We start from the raw sequence: 15,320 nt of genomic DNA, 5'->3' as shown, positions 1-15,320 counted from the left end.
TATCGGATCTCTAAAGCCATAGCTATGTAGCCAGAATTCAATCTTGCAGGACACACTGTTAAAGTTCAATCTTACATAAAAACGTTGGGATTTATTTTAGATTCTACCCCGTCTCCAATGTTTAACTGGCGCTTCTTAAACAGGCTAGGGTATCATCAGAAAACAATGCTCTACTATAAAAAGGGCTATAATGGGATCTAGGTTAATTACTGTATTGCCCCATTTGTTAGCTCATTGAGGTCTTGCAAATACACTAAGTAATTCAAAACACAGCTATCTTGTACCCCTAGATTCTCTCATACACTCCGTTTTCAGAAAACTTCACTGGTTGCCTGTGAGGGACAGGATTACCTTTAAACTCCTTACTATTGCACACAAGGCTCTTTTCGGAAAAGCCCCCCAATTATATCCAGGGTCGCTTGAAATAGCACTCCTCTTCGCAGCCACAGAGGACAGCTTTGCATTATACTAGGATTTAAAATCGCTTCAGAATATCTAAGGAACTGGGTAAGCCCAGTGTTATCACAGACAAATCTGAAATGGACTTTGAGGACATCCGTAATAGCAATAATTTACTGATGTTCATAAATAAAAGCAAAACCTTGCTTTTTAAAATCGGCCAAGGGCTGCGGCATTGGCTTGTGTTTGTTTTAGGGGTTGTTGTGAGAGGTTAAACAAACTTTGTGATACCTATGAATAGTTTCACCTATTTCCACCATATTACAATACAAAATAAAATGGTCTTTGCATGGATCTATTAATCTTTTTTTACTCAAAACATGATAATTGAAAGTTTAAACCCATCACTGAAAGCAAACCACCGAGGAATGCAGGCTATAAATTGGGATTATAGTGCGTGTTGGGGTGGGGGAGGAATAGGTAAAGACTTAAAAATGGAAAATCACAAAATGGTTACCTTGATGGGTCTCTGGACAGGGTAGGAAAAGGGGAACTATACAGTATATAGGGCTCAAAGTTCGGTTCGGTTTGAGCTGTGGTTTAAAATGGGGTCAGGTGGCTCGACAGGATTCGAGCAACGCAGCATGCATTGAAAAACTGGCTGCTCAACTCTTTTAGAGATTGCGGCAGTGGGTCGAGTCAGCACAGCCTGACTGGCTTTTAAAGAGTAGGTGAAGCAGAACAAAGGTTTGGTCAAGGTGTCTTGAGGCAATATGTGAATTGAGTGCAGCAGGGATGTCGTCCAACAGAATGTCTCGATTGCCTTTTCTGCAGCAGCTCAACAAACACGGAAGACAATCAGGGGCCAGATCATCAAAGCTTTGGCCTTGTGCAAAAAAAGTGGAGCAAAGGAATTTAGCAATAATTTTACGGCTTTGATAATTGGGAAAAGAGCAAACAGGTTTAGCCCCAATTTGTACAAAAAGTGCTACAATAATAATGAACAAGCATGTCAAATAAATAAGCAAATAATACCAAACTTCATCAAGACAAACTAATAAAGATTAGGAAAAGCTAATGACAAACATTCTCTTTTGAACGGGTTTTAAATTGAGATAATGTAATAGAAAGACAAATGTCACAAGGCAACTTAATACATAATTTGAGTGTTAAAAATTGAAATTAATGAAAATGCGACACTGCACTGGGTGGACGTTGAACGAGAAGTAGACGTAATGAAGTAGAAAGTAATGGACAAGAAGGGTGGTACAAAGAGAGTAGCCCAGACAGATACAGATAACTTGTTGCACGTCCAGGTATGCATCGAACCACAATACACAGGAAATAAAGTTCAAATCTATATTGAATGGGTAACCAGGCCAAATAAAATGATATAGGAGAAGTACAATTCAGATCAAACAAAATCCTCAGAAGAGAATATTTTGGTAGATCAACGTATAAACAAACACTAATTTAAATGCAACTATACGGAGGTCAAGAGTAATATGTTAGCTGCAGAAAAAGTTAGTAAACGATTTTGTTCGTAAAATTTAAAGTCGACATGCAAGAGTGATTGACAAAATGTGAATCAAATATAAAACCAAGATTACTGATTAATAGCCTACTAACGAAAAGAAAACAGCCGGGTGGGTCCCTTTATTTGGCACATCTTTCAGTGGATGAAGTGTCCGAGATTATAGTCTTCAGTGCAGGCACTCCAAAGTTCTTCCAGTTGGTGTTCCTTATGTTCCTCAGGGACGTGAAGGTAAGGGAGGCCAATCTCTTTGGATCGGCCATCCTCACCACCTGTAGAAGGGGACTTTGTTGATAACTTATTAGAGTTGTGGAAAGTCTAGAAGCAGGGTGGGTGGGGGGAGATTCCCACAACATTTAAAGATACATACTATCAGGGGGTTGGGCAGCTTCTAACTCATCAAGAATGACATTGGGACGTCTTTCTAGAAAAATGTCATCTCTTGCTAAGCTATGCCTTGCAGTGACTCCACTGTGAGGCTTCAGCTCCCAGAGAAGTCACTGCAAGGCCAAGCTTAGACTGAAAACAAAATTTACAATGGAATTTACAATTCCTGAGCGAAAGCATTCATGCAGCCTTTAGTTCTGCCCATATCCTGCCCCCCTGTTAACAAAGGCCTATGCCTAACATTAACTAGCCTTGCCTGGGTTGCTCCTGGGTGAGTTCCAATCAATTGGTATGGTTTCAGCCCACACATTGGAAGTTATTCTCTGTACATAAAGGTGAGATGTGAAAGGCTCACTTTAGAATAACAAAGGGCTTAGAGGGAGGAAATACAAACATCTGCTATCGGTTCTGGTGGACTAACACTTTTCCAGCAGATGCTGCCAACTACAGAACCAATGAGTGCAAGGCGAGTTTACTAACTTTAATATAGTATAAAACAGAATTGGTTACAAATAAATGTTTCTTTATACCACAATGTTCACATGTGGCAATGTATTGCTTTATATTTGGCCTTACCTAGTATCTAATAGGTGCACTGCTAGGATATTGCCACACGTTATGAGAGGACATATCAGGATAATTGAAAACCAAAGTTAGCCAAGAAAGCACTGAAAGAACTGTTTGGGAGGTAATTCTATTGGCAGAACCCCTTTGAAGTGGTTGGCGGGTTTCCGTTTGTAAAACATCAAAAAGCAAGTAAACTGTGCAAACACAAAACTGAATCTGTTGTGTGAAAGTAGCAAGATGTACAGAAGGAAAAAAAGGAGGCATTTTGGGCCTTGACATTCAAAGCCCACGACAGAAAGCTTAGAGAAGAAAATAAATTGTCTATATTTCAAGACACATGTAACATGAGGGAGTTCAAACAAAATGTGAGACGTTTAGATGCCCCTAAACGTCGCCCTAAACTCTCTTGATCCTGCCAGGAGTCCACTAAAACTTCAAGAACTACAGAGGTGTTATTACCTGGAATGCACTCAATACAAAAGATGTTAATAGAAGCAGTGTAATCTGGGTCTTGGTCTTGTCCTCATTTGGTTTTAATGTTAAATATTAGAAAAAAGGTATGATTTTAGAGGGCTTCAACTTGGGAACTACCGAGATAAAATCAGGACTTAGCAGTAGTAGACATCGCAACTTTTGATAAAGCTGTACTTAGACATACCCATGTAAATCCAATAGTGCCTACACAGAATCCTTAGCATAATGCGTTTACCAGTCCACTTTCTGGTGTGAATTTCGGAGAGAGCTATTGAGCCAGTCGAGCTGAGAGGTCCATTATACCTTGTTTGCCTTCTTCACCCAATATCCTAATCAACCTTTACAAAAGGAGCTTTGTACTAAGGTCTTGATTAGTAAAGATACTTTAATTTACTCTGCTCAACATTAGCAACACCCGCCTATGATGCTGCACTGATATCCGCTGGGGTGAAACCAGTCGACCTATTCAACTCCAGGCCAGCAAACACTGGTGGTGTCGCACCCTTAAAAAGTGACTTGTCAGGAACCTAATCTACCTTGATTGGAGATCTAATGAGTGGAGTGGGAATTTCTGAAGAATATAATAGCAGGAGCTTAACAACGTTCACAAGAGTAGGTTATAAGTCTGTCAAATTCATGATCTCATGACAACCACTGGTTGAATACATAGAAATTAGACTAAATTGAATAAGATATGGAGCCAGACTCAAATCCATCTTCTGGCATAAACTTTGAGCCACAGGGTCCACAATTTCCCTCAAGGCCTAATATTAAAAGGCATTTGAGGAGTTGATCTACTCATGCAAACAGGTAAGAATCCCACACACAGGACTAAATGGAAGATAGAGAGGAAAAGCCTGTTGAGACAAAAGATGTCTGAGTAATAGAGGATTTTGAAGCAAGGTTAATCTATCTGAATTTCTGCCGAAGCCAGGTCAATCTATCTGAATTTCTGCCTGGGCACTCAATACGCTTAGGGGCTTTTACAAGCAAATGGAGTGACGAATATAAGGAGGAACGGAAATTATTTCATTCCCACTGGGAAGACTTGGTTTGTTTCTTTTTTAAGTCATGAGAAAAACACCTTCTCCCAATATTAAGATATAATAGTATTAGAAACATCATTGCCCTAAATCTCAGCACTGAAATGCAATTTAAAGCAGAACTTTGGGCTGTATCGCAAATTGCAATAAACGCCTGGAGACTGAGAAGAAAGTTCATCTGATAATTGTCTGTTACATCGATAAGTGCAATCTATATAATATTAATAAGGGATAGGAGTGTTTTTCTGAAATATATATATTTTTCCTTTTTTAGCGGTTGATATTATTTTGATGTGTATTAAGGTATATCTTATTGCAGTATTTTACACAAAACTGATTAATTTTTGGATGATGTGCTTTAATGATTGATCATTTTCAGCATTTCCCTAAACCGCCCCTGCTTCTGTTCATAACTACTGGAAAGCAAAGTGGTGGTGTCAAAGTGTGTGCGATTCTTACTATAAAAGGTCTAGCAAGTTTATAAAAACCAATACCCCGTTTTTGCAAAACAATACATATTAAAGTCTCTTTGGTTGGCTCCGCCAGACTGTCTACATCATCCAAATAAATTGAACAACAAAGTATAGCGTTGAAAAGAATACATCTCCACAACCTCTCATAAAAGCTTGCTTGTGAGCATTGCTGTGCCAGACCTGGCTAGAGCAGCAGAAGGTCGCCTTTGTTATTATACTTTGTAAAATAGCACACTTAAAGCAATATTGAATATTTCAAATTACTCAAAAGGCTTGGAGAAGTGAAATCAAATTTTGAACAGGCTCTCAATGTTAACACGGTAACGCAGCATAAAAACATGAAATGTAATTCATAATCATTTATTTTGATTATCTTTTTTTAGGCAAGTGCCCACATTTTCACCAAGATTGGTCAAAAACTTTGCATGCCAAAAAAATATGAACTTTACATTAGTTCTTCCTAATAGAAAGGTTACTTCTCAGTGTCATAACAAACACTTAAGGGCTCTTTGGTCAGCTTTGCCCTTCATAAAACAATGATTCTGCAATGAAAAAATAACGATCAAGCATAATCACTTCACAGTATAAGCAGTGACCTGCATGGGCCGAGATAAAAAAATAAACACTTTCCCCAAAAACATTCTGCTTTTCCTTGGGGTGGGCCATGAATTCAGTCAATGATTCTGAGGAACTCTGCTTTCTTTAAGCTAAGAGGATTTGTCCAGTGAGTAGCTGTGTTCAGTATTCATCCAGCGTATCTGCTCGTGGGATGGAAAGTCCTCGCTCCTTAAGGGCTTGTATTTTAATACACTCTGCCTCCTGCTTGCTCTGCTGCTCTACCCGCTGCTCCTCCAGTATCTCTTCAATTGACACTTGCTGTAAAGGTGTGTCATTTTCTTTCTCTAGATCCTGCAAAACAGAAACAATTCCTAATATCACTTGGAGAAGCAGGGCAGTTGTGCATGTACATTACACAGATAAGATGAATAGTCTTCAGTTATGCAAGGGGGTGAACTCCACTATTGAGGTTTGAGCGATAGTTTCTAGGCTACCAATCACCATACTCCCTCTTTCAGACAATCCCCATCCTCGACACACATAAGCAATGACTTGGTTGCTCGCTGTTTTGTCAGAACTAAGCAATGCTTTCTGGATATTATGTTGCGCAGAAAGAAACACTTTGTTTTAGCCAGATAGGACTATCAAATTGCAAAACAACCAATTGAATCACCCAAGCAGCATTTATTTAGAACACTACATTAAGTAGTCCTTGTTGGTACAAAGGTATTCTAGTAGAAAACGTATATGTTACTCACACTGTATTGACTACTATCCATAGTCCCTTTTCCTTAATAGGATCATCTACAGCAATGGGATGGGACTGATGCACTCTGTTATACAGCAGAGAATCAGTGAATGTGTGGCACATTTGCTTTCTGCAACTCTAAACATTTTTAGTCACAAGCAGAGGCGTTGCTAGGGGGTGGTGGGGTGGAGGGGGCTATAGCCCTGGGTCTTTTGGTTGTAGCACCAGATAGAAGCTCAAGGGCTACAACCGAAAGGCTAGCTAGCCCGGAGTCCTGACAATCCCGGCATTAGCATAGCCGCAGATCATTTCCAGATCTAGCAACTCCCCTGGTCACTAGGAAATGACTGCAAATGCCACCTCCATTCCACAAGTTTTTCAGTGTCTCACTTTTGTTCCGTTGAAGAGATTGCAATCAGTTTCAAAATGTCAAACGGCACAAAGACAAGATATTACACTTAACATAAGGAGAGCGGAAATAAGAATGCTAATTCACACAACGCCATAAAAGTCTACCTAAAATGTCCCTGTGCTAACAAGTCCTAACATAACTAAACAACAAACCAGAAGACGAAATTAACTTTAAATGCAAACAATTGGCCGGTCTTATTAATATTATGGTTTCCATTTGTGTTACTCGAAGCTTCCCTTTTTTCAAAATTGAATGACATTCTTCGACAGAGCAAAATACAAACATTTAAACTAAAAAAATAAAAATGCACCAGGGACGACCCGTCAATATGTGCTGGAAGGGCTCTGCGGACCACTAACATTCTTTCAGAACCCTCCATGGCAGCGGGCCCTTCTGCAATTAGAGCGCCATTGCGGAGTGGGTGTCCTTTGGCACTCTTAACTCAAAGCAACTTCAGCAATGCACAATGTTCATTTTATATTAATATGCATACAGAATCGTTGCAAATGAAAAGATGTGTAGCAGACACCATGCACTGCCAATATGCAAATGGAAGAGGCACATTGAAGTGCATCTCATCACTGGCATGGACAGCAAGGAGCAGGGGTCTGGTAGCCCAGGGCTTCTAGACTACGTTGGCAGCCCTACTCGATGCCCTAGTCAGATAATACCTCACGGCACCCTGTTGTTGCCAATAGCAAGCTGGTGCTGTGGCGAGTTCACGGACCCCACATCCACAGGCTGCGTCACAAGCAGGGTCAGAGTGGGGTAACGTTCATGACCAAGAGCAGCAGGACTTCCCTCATGAGTAGTGCTCGTTTTCCAGGCGCTCAGTCCTACAGCATTCTATATGACCTGCACCAATGAATGCCTGCGCTGTGCATGCAGCTGGGTAACTGCACAAGAAGTGATGGCAGAATGGGATGAGACCGTGCTCATGATCAATGTGAGCGAGTGGCATTGTCCCATTCTTAAGGGCAATTCAAGTGGGCTGGGGGAGTTCAGTGGGTGGCCTGACGAAATGCGAGCAGCACTGGTAGTTCGGGGAGGCAAAGTAAAACGGTATGGCGTAATGCTGGGTGCAGAGAGGTCCATGGGGGTCCTGTGGGAGCAATGTGAAGAGGCAATGGGTATTTTATGGGTGCAATGTAAAACAGACATGGTCAAGTTCTGGTGGACAAATTGGGAATTATCACGACAATGTGCTTGTTGTCATGACACTGAAAAATTGCCACTTTCATCTCTGAAACAACACGTTCTTGCATCCCAGGACACTTTAGGTCACCAGTTACACCTTCATCCAACCCTCATCTGCCACTCTCTCTGACCCTTGTTTGTGCAATGTATCCATTTGATAATAGATGGAGGTGTGACAGCGGCAAAGTGAGAGTGAAAATGAAGTGAGAGGTCAGAGATGGGGAGCAGGCCATGTGCCCCGTTAGGCAGAAATTTCCAAGCCTTTCTATGCCTTTTAAGACTTAGTTATGACTTGCTAGACGTGGCTTCTTGGGTGTTGGCGCTCCTCATCACTAACCTGCTCACTTCTATTGTCCCCCTTACACTACACACAGAATAGCTACTTGCATACTACGGTTGAGCGCCAGGTAACAACCCCTTCATGCACACAATAACATCAACCTAACTACTGCCTCTCCAGCTGGCTCGTCACACAGCCCTCCACCCATCCTCACTCTCCGGGCTGACAGCAAACCGTGCAGGACACCTACGCCAAGCGTTTGCATTCTGGATAAACACCCCACAAGGGCCCTCACCAGAACTCATCTAGAAACATATCAACACGCAAGACCTTGTTCCTTCCTGCAGCATGTAACAACCCAAAAGCAAAGCTCTTGCACTGCTAACAAAACCCAACCTGTACCAGAGCAGCAATACCATGAAAATGGCTACAGGCCACTAGATGAATTCAAATACCATAAGAAAATGTAACATGGACATTTTCACTCCACTGTGAAATTGTAATAGCAATGTTCCAATGGCAATGTAAACACTAGAATACCAGTGGCCTTACATAAAGCAAAACGGGCATGGCACTAAATAGTGTGGGAATTATATGGAGTTAATACAAAAACTAGGAAGGAGGCACCTTAAATGGGGAGGTGAGGGGGGGGGGAAGAGGAGAGCACTACTGAACATGGCATAAAACTAAATGTTTAGGTGTTGTAAGGAACTCATGGTGGCAACAGTAAAGACGGACAAGTGATCGATCACAGTTCAAGGGTGTTTATTAAACTGTAAATGCAGGGTGGAAAAAATGCCCAACCTAAATCTAAGATGGGAGCAAGCCTTCGACCATCACATGAAAAATAAGGCAGTCCTTGTGGTGTTTGGCCAAGTAAAAGGCCTATTGCCAAATCCTTACAACTAATTATAGAAAGAGAAAAATACACCTTTGCCTGCACTTGTTTGCGCCAAGATAGATGAATGACAAATTCCAAACAGCCGTTGTATTTGAAGTAGAAACTTTTATTTTTTTGTTTTTTGTTTTTAGCCCCTCTTGGATGACATGTGTTTCGGCGTATAGTCTGCGCCTTTTTCAAATCCGGGCTATTTTTATTCATAAAAAAGAAAAAAAAAATTGCAAAAATAAAACTCATTTATGAAAAACCTACTTGGTTATTTAACACAAAACAATAAATGTGACTTCCTTTGCGTTTTAACCACATACCATATATTACCAAAACCATGTTACAACAACACATTACACCTCGTGCATTTTTTATGAACCAGACTGTAAACGTATGCCAGTGTTGCAGAGCTAAGGTGGAGGGATGGGTATTGGAGTTCTCTTGCTACTTATATCTAACTGTGATCTCTGTGCTGCTTAAAAATATCATCATCATCATTAATTGGCATAATTACCACCTTTTTATTTTCCAAAGTACTGTGTATGTCACCACTTACCCTTTTTATGAAGTTGTGGTTCCCCCACTGGTAAGTATATTTCTTGTCTTATCGAGTAGCTTAAAATTCCTGGGTTCAATCCCACCTATACACAAAAGCATAGATGCATATATATCAACATATGTCTTTCCAGGTTGAGCTTATCGCTGTCTAAAAAGAACTCTAAATTACTGGGCTCAAAGCCATGTAACTCCTTTAAATGAAGACGCTTACACCATGCATTCTTCATTGACACATCACGGCAAAGTCTTGCATGTCAAAAAAGACCCCGCGATCGCGATGCTATCTTATGTATTACCATAGTAATGGTTACAGTTTTAATGGGGTACCTAAAAAGCAGTGCATAGCTGGCTGCTGCTTATTCGGGACCGTGGCGTTCCCATTAGGTTCACGTGTATTATTATTTCCGCATATTTTTTCATTTCCCCTTGTTTTATTCCTTTATTTCCATTACGGGATTATTTAAGTAGCACAATTAGAAAACGTGCCTGAAAGTGAAGGTGGGCTTCCCACCTAGTTCTAGGGCTTACCTGCAAATTCTGCTGCTCACGCTTCAAGCGTCGGGCTCCTTCTTTCCCGAGGCTCGCTGACTATTATTAAATCTCTAAGTCCTACGTCACTTTCCATCCTAACTAGCATAGTGGCGGCCATATTTTGGGTTGTCTTTCCATGTTTTCCTGTTTGTCAGATTATCTTTGCCCCTTTCCACCTCTAGTTGTTCGTAACGAGTACATTTCTGTTCGTCAAAATATTTGACAAATTTTCTTACCGGATTTCATCATTTTATAATTTTTTAATTCTTTTTTAAATTACGCTACGCCCTTTGCTATCTCACAAAAGCAATGTTTCTACTGCATCCATTTCCTGATTCTAGTGAAAGTGTCTATTATAGCGCAATCACAAGTGGAGTGTGCAGGATTATGGTTGAGGTAGTTGCTTTAACAAGCCAATGTTTATTAGTTAACTTGTTTATGTATTGTGCCTCTAAATCTTGTCTAGCCTATTATTCCCGAATTACATTAGTTTAATTGCAGGAGGTAATTTGCCATCTCACATAATTTTTCCCATGTGTGTTTTTGTTTCATTACAAATGGGGTGTGTGGGATTATGGTTATGGTTTAGGCACCAACCAACCATCGTCAGGCTTTAGAAAGTGTGGCTGTTGCACAATGTGCAATTATGCGGTGCCGGACACAGATCTGTTCACAAATGAAGATGGGGTGAAAACTCGGATCAATGAACAGAAACTGCTGATCCAAATATGTTATTTATGCGATAATATGTGTTTGTAACCTAATATATATCGGGATAACCATTCGGGAGCTAAGAACGAGAATTAGAGAACACATCCCTCCAATTGGAAGCCAAGACAAGAACCTCCCATTGCCCATCATTGGCAAAACCATCACCAATTACAGAACAAAAAAGACATTAGATTTGTGGGCCTCAAAAGGATAAAAATGGGCAAACGTGGAGAGGATCAAGAATTACGTTTGCGTCAGGAAGAAGCCAGTCTTATTTGCTGTTTCAAAACTGTGGAACAAGGTCTGAACTCAGACAATGAAATGGTTCATTTTCTATGAAGACAGAAAGTCCAATATCTCCAAACTTGCACATGTACTATAAACGAAAATGTAAAAATGTCATTTTGTACTATGTTTTTGAGCTATGTTTGATTTACCAAATTTAAGGATTCCCAACAACAATACAGACAGTTTAATGTGGTTACAAAAACTACACAAAGCCTAAACCCTCATAAACAAAACAAAACGAAATTAACCTTTCAAAATTAAAATATGGTCCCTATATAAATTAAGATGAGACCTGGCTAGGACATGGTTCATGTAGAGGTCAGAAATTGAACTATATGCAGAGTGAATACATATTGGTTTGGAAAAACTACTACCATAACCATAATCCCACACAGCCCATTTGTAATGAGACAAGAACACACATGGGAAAAATGTGAGATGGCAAATTACCTCCCGAATTAAACTAATGTAATTCAGGAATAATAGGCTAGACAAGATTTAGAGGCACAATAAATAAACAAGTTAACTAATAAACATTGGCTTGGTAAAGCAACTACCTGAACCATAATCCTTCACACTCCACTTGTGATTGCGCTATGCTAGGCACTTTCACTACAATCAGGAAACAGATGGAGTAGAAACATTGTTTTTGTGAGATAGAAAAGGGTGTAGCGTAATTAAAAAAATAAAAATAACGAAATCCGGTAAGGATATTTGTCAAAAATATTTTGATGAACAGAAATGTACTCATTACGAACTAGAGGTGGAAAGGGGCAAAGATAATCTGACAAACAGGAAAAAATGGAAAGGCATCCCAAAATATGGCCGCCACTATGCGAATTAGGATGGAAAGTGACATAGGACTTGGGCACGAAGGAGATTTAATAATAGTCAGCGAGTCTCGGGAAAGAAGGAACCCGACGGTTGAAGCGTGAGCAGCAGAATTTGCAGGTAAGCCCTAGAAGTAGGTGGGAAGCCCACCATCACTTGCAGGCACGTTTTCTAATCGTGCTACTTAAATAATCCAAATACACGGAAATAATAATACGCGTGACACTAATGGGAACGCCACGGTCCCGAATAAGCAGCAGCCAGCTTTGCACTGCTTTTTAGGCACCCCATTAAAACTGTAACCATTACTATGGTAACACAAGATAGTATCGCGATCGCTGGGGCTTTTTTGACATGCAAGACTTTGCCGTGATGTGTCAATGAAGAATGAATGGTGTAAGCGGCATCATTTAAAGGAGTTAAATGGGTTTGAGCCCAGTAATTTGGAATTCTGTTTAGACAGCGATAAGCTCAACCTGGAAAGACATATGTTGATATATATGCATCTATGCTTTTCTGTATAGGTGGGATTGAACCCAGGAATTTTAAGCTACTCGATAAGACAAGAAATATACTTACCAATGGGGAACCGCAACTTCATAAAAAGGGTAAGAGGTGACATACACAGTACTTTGGGAAATAAAAAAGGTGGTAATCATGCCAATTAATGATGATGATATTTATAAGCAGCACAGAGATCACAGTTAGATATAAGTAGCAAGAGAACTCCAATACCCATCCCTCCACCTTAGCTCTGCAACACTGGCATACGTTTACAATCTGGTCCACAAAAACTGCACAAGGTGTAATGTGTTGTTGTAACATGGTTTTGGTAATATATGGTATGTGGTTAAAACACAAAGGAAGTCACATTTATCGTTATGTGTTAAATAGCCGAGTAGGTTTTTCATACATGAGTTTTATTTTTGCAATTTCTTTTTTCTTTTTTAAGAATAAAAATAGTCCGGATTTGAAAAAGACGCAGGCTATACGCCGAAACATGCGTCATCCAAGAGGGATCTAAAAACAAAAAACAAACAATTAAAAGTTTCTACTTCAAATACAACGGCTGTTTTGAATTTGTCATTCATCTATCTTGGCGCAAACAAGTGCAGGCACAGGTGTATTTTTTCTCACAGTTTACAGATGGAGTAGAGGCACTCAGTGTCTCCGTGGTGGCCTACAATCATGCGACCTACAACCAACTAATAGAAAAGAAGAACAAGTTACTTTCTTACCTGGTAACGTTCTTTCGATGGGATGGTCCGACGACGTATTCCATATCTATGACATGTAATCACCACAGCTGTGCTGCTTCGGAAACTTTTTCGGCGTCTGCGTCCTGCGTCGATGACGTCGATGCGCCGCCGTCGAGGACCTCCTCCGACGTCCGACGTCATCCGATGTGATAAGTAGGACGCACGACGCCAGTAGCCTCAGTTGTAGTTTTTTCCCCCAGAACGTGTGACATTAGTCAACTGCCAGTCCGACACAAAGCCTTGCGGAACGTAAGCTGCAATCGCAACAGAAATTCTGCAGCGGGGAAGGCAGGGTGGGAGCGATATGGAATACGTCGTCGGACCATCCCATCGAAAGAACGTTACCAGGTAAGAAAGTAACTTGTTCTTCGAGGGGATTGGGTCCTCCGACGTATTCCATATCTATGACAGACTCCCAAAGCAGTACCAAATCAAGGAGGAGGGAAAGAATTTAGAAACAAAATTTAAAATAGCCAATCAAATAGCAGAGCAAAGGACCGCCTTGCCAAAGGCCAGATCCTGCCCTCTGATGGAATCGAGGGACTAATGCCGTACAAATGTATGTACTGAAGCCCAGGTGGCAGCATCACAGATGTTGCGAATAGGAACACCCCTCTGCAGGGCAGTAGATGCAGCCACGCCCCTGGTAGAATGGGCCCGCAAGCCAGCCGGTGGGTCCTTACCCGCCAAGCGGTAACACTCCGAGATGGCCAAAATAATCCAGCGTGACAAAGTCTGTTTCGTCACAGCTTGCCCCAAGCGCTTACCAGCGTAACCAATAAAGAGTTGATCGTCCACTCTGACCCGGGACATGCGAGAAACATAAAAGCTCAAAGCTCTCCTAGGATCAAGCCTATGGAGCCTCTCCTCTTCCTTACCAGGATGCGGAGGAGGATAGAATGCCGGAAGAACAATCTTCTGGGCCAAATGAAATTCCGTCACTACCTTTGGAAGAAAAGAAGGACGAACTCGAAGGACAACCCTGTCCTTGTGAAATACAGTGAAGGGTGGCTTAACAGAAAGTGCCTGTAACTCACTCACTCTGCGAGCGGAAGTAACCGCAACTAAAAACACAGTTTTCAAAGTCAACAGCCTCAAAGGGCAAGAATGTAAAGGCTCAAACGGAGCACCCATACGAAACCTAAGAACAAGGTTTAAATCCCAACCGGGCACCAGGAAAGGCGACGGAGGGAACACATTAGTGAGCCCTTTCAGAAACTGTGAAATTAAAGGGATTTTAAAGTAAGAACATTCTTCAGATGAGCGCTTAAAGATGGACAGCGCCGCCAGGTAACCTTTAATGGTACCCACTTGCAAGCCCCTGTGGGCTAAAGAAAGCAAAAAGGACAGAACCATGGGGATGTCACATGCAAAAGGATCCACATTCTGAACTCTGCACCAGTCGCAGAACTTACGCCAACGGCAACGGTACAGAGACTTAGTTGCGGGCCTTCGGGCCGAAAGCAACACCTCCATCACGTCTTCAGGGAGGTCCCAATCCTTATACCTCAACCTTTCAGAAGCCAAGCGTGAAGGTTGAGGGATCCGACCTCTGGATGGAGAACCTGACCCCCCTCCCGTGAGAGCAGATCGTCTCGGTAGGGAAGACGACGTGGAGGGCAGATGGACAAGTCGAGAAGGTCCGGGTACCACGTCCTCCGAGCCCACGCCGGAGCAATGAGGATCATCCGGGAACCGAACTTCCGTAACCTCCGCAGCACTTGCGGGATGACGGGGACTGGAGGAAACGCGTACAGCAGCGGGAATGACCACTCCACCACAAACGCGTCTCCTAAGGCTCCTTTCGGAGGAAATTCCCGCGAGCAAAACCTCTCGCACTTCCGGTTGACACTGGAGGCGAAGAGATCCACTTGAGGGGTCCCCCAAAGGGCGAAGATCTCCAGGAGAATCTCCTGAGCCAACTCCCACTCGTGAGAGATCGCGCTCTGCCTGCTCAGAGCGTCCGCCGTCACGTTTTCGTCTCCGGCCAGATGAACTGCCGAGATCGAAACTTCCTGCCGGATGGCCCAGAACTCGAGCTGCATCGCCTCCCTGCACAGAGGAAGTGACCCTGCCCCCCCCTTTTTGTTGAGGTAGTGCATGGCCACAGTGTTGTCCGTCATGATCAGGACAGTCTTTCCTCGCACAGTCGGCAGAAAAGCCTTCAGGGCTAGCCTGACG

General features: G+C 42.0%; 1 protein-coding gene across 1 annotated transcript in view; it reads right to left on the bottom strand.

The window, feature by feature from the left end:
- Nucleotides 1-5,221: 5,221 nt before the first annotated feature.
- The window catches only part of LSM1 (LSM1 homolog, mRNA degradation associated), a 246,565-nt gene continuing 236,466 nt past the window's right edge, over nucleotides 5,222-15,320 (bottom strand). The window contains exon 4 of the mRNA XM_069617942.1: nucleotides 5,222-5,786. Coding sequence (XP_069474043.1) covers nucleotides 5,616-5,786 — 171 coding nt within the window. The 3' untranslated portion in view covers nucleotides 5,222-5,615. The remainder of the gene's footprint in view (nucleotides 5,787-15,320) is intronic.

This window comes from Ambystoma mexicanum, chromosome 10, assembly GCF_040938575.1.
Source record: "Ambystoma mexicanum isolate Mex_15411 chromosome 10, UKY_AmexF1_1, whole genome shotgun sequence".
NCBI lineage: Eukaryota > Metazoa > Chordata > Amphibia > Caudata > Ambystomatidae > Ambystoma > Ambystoma mexicanum.
Note: the sequence above shows the minus strand (reverse complement) of the source record. Positions and strands in the feature narration are given on the sequence as shown.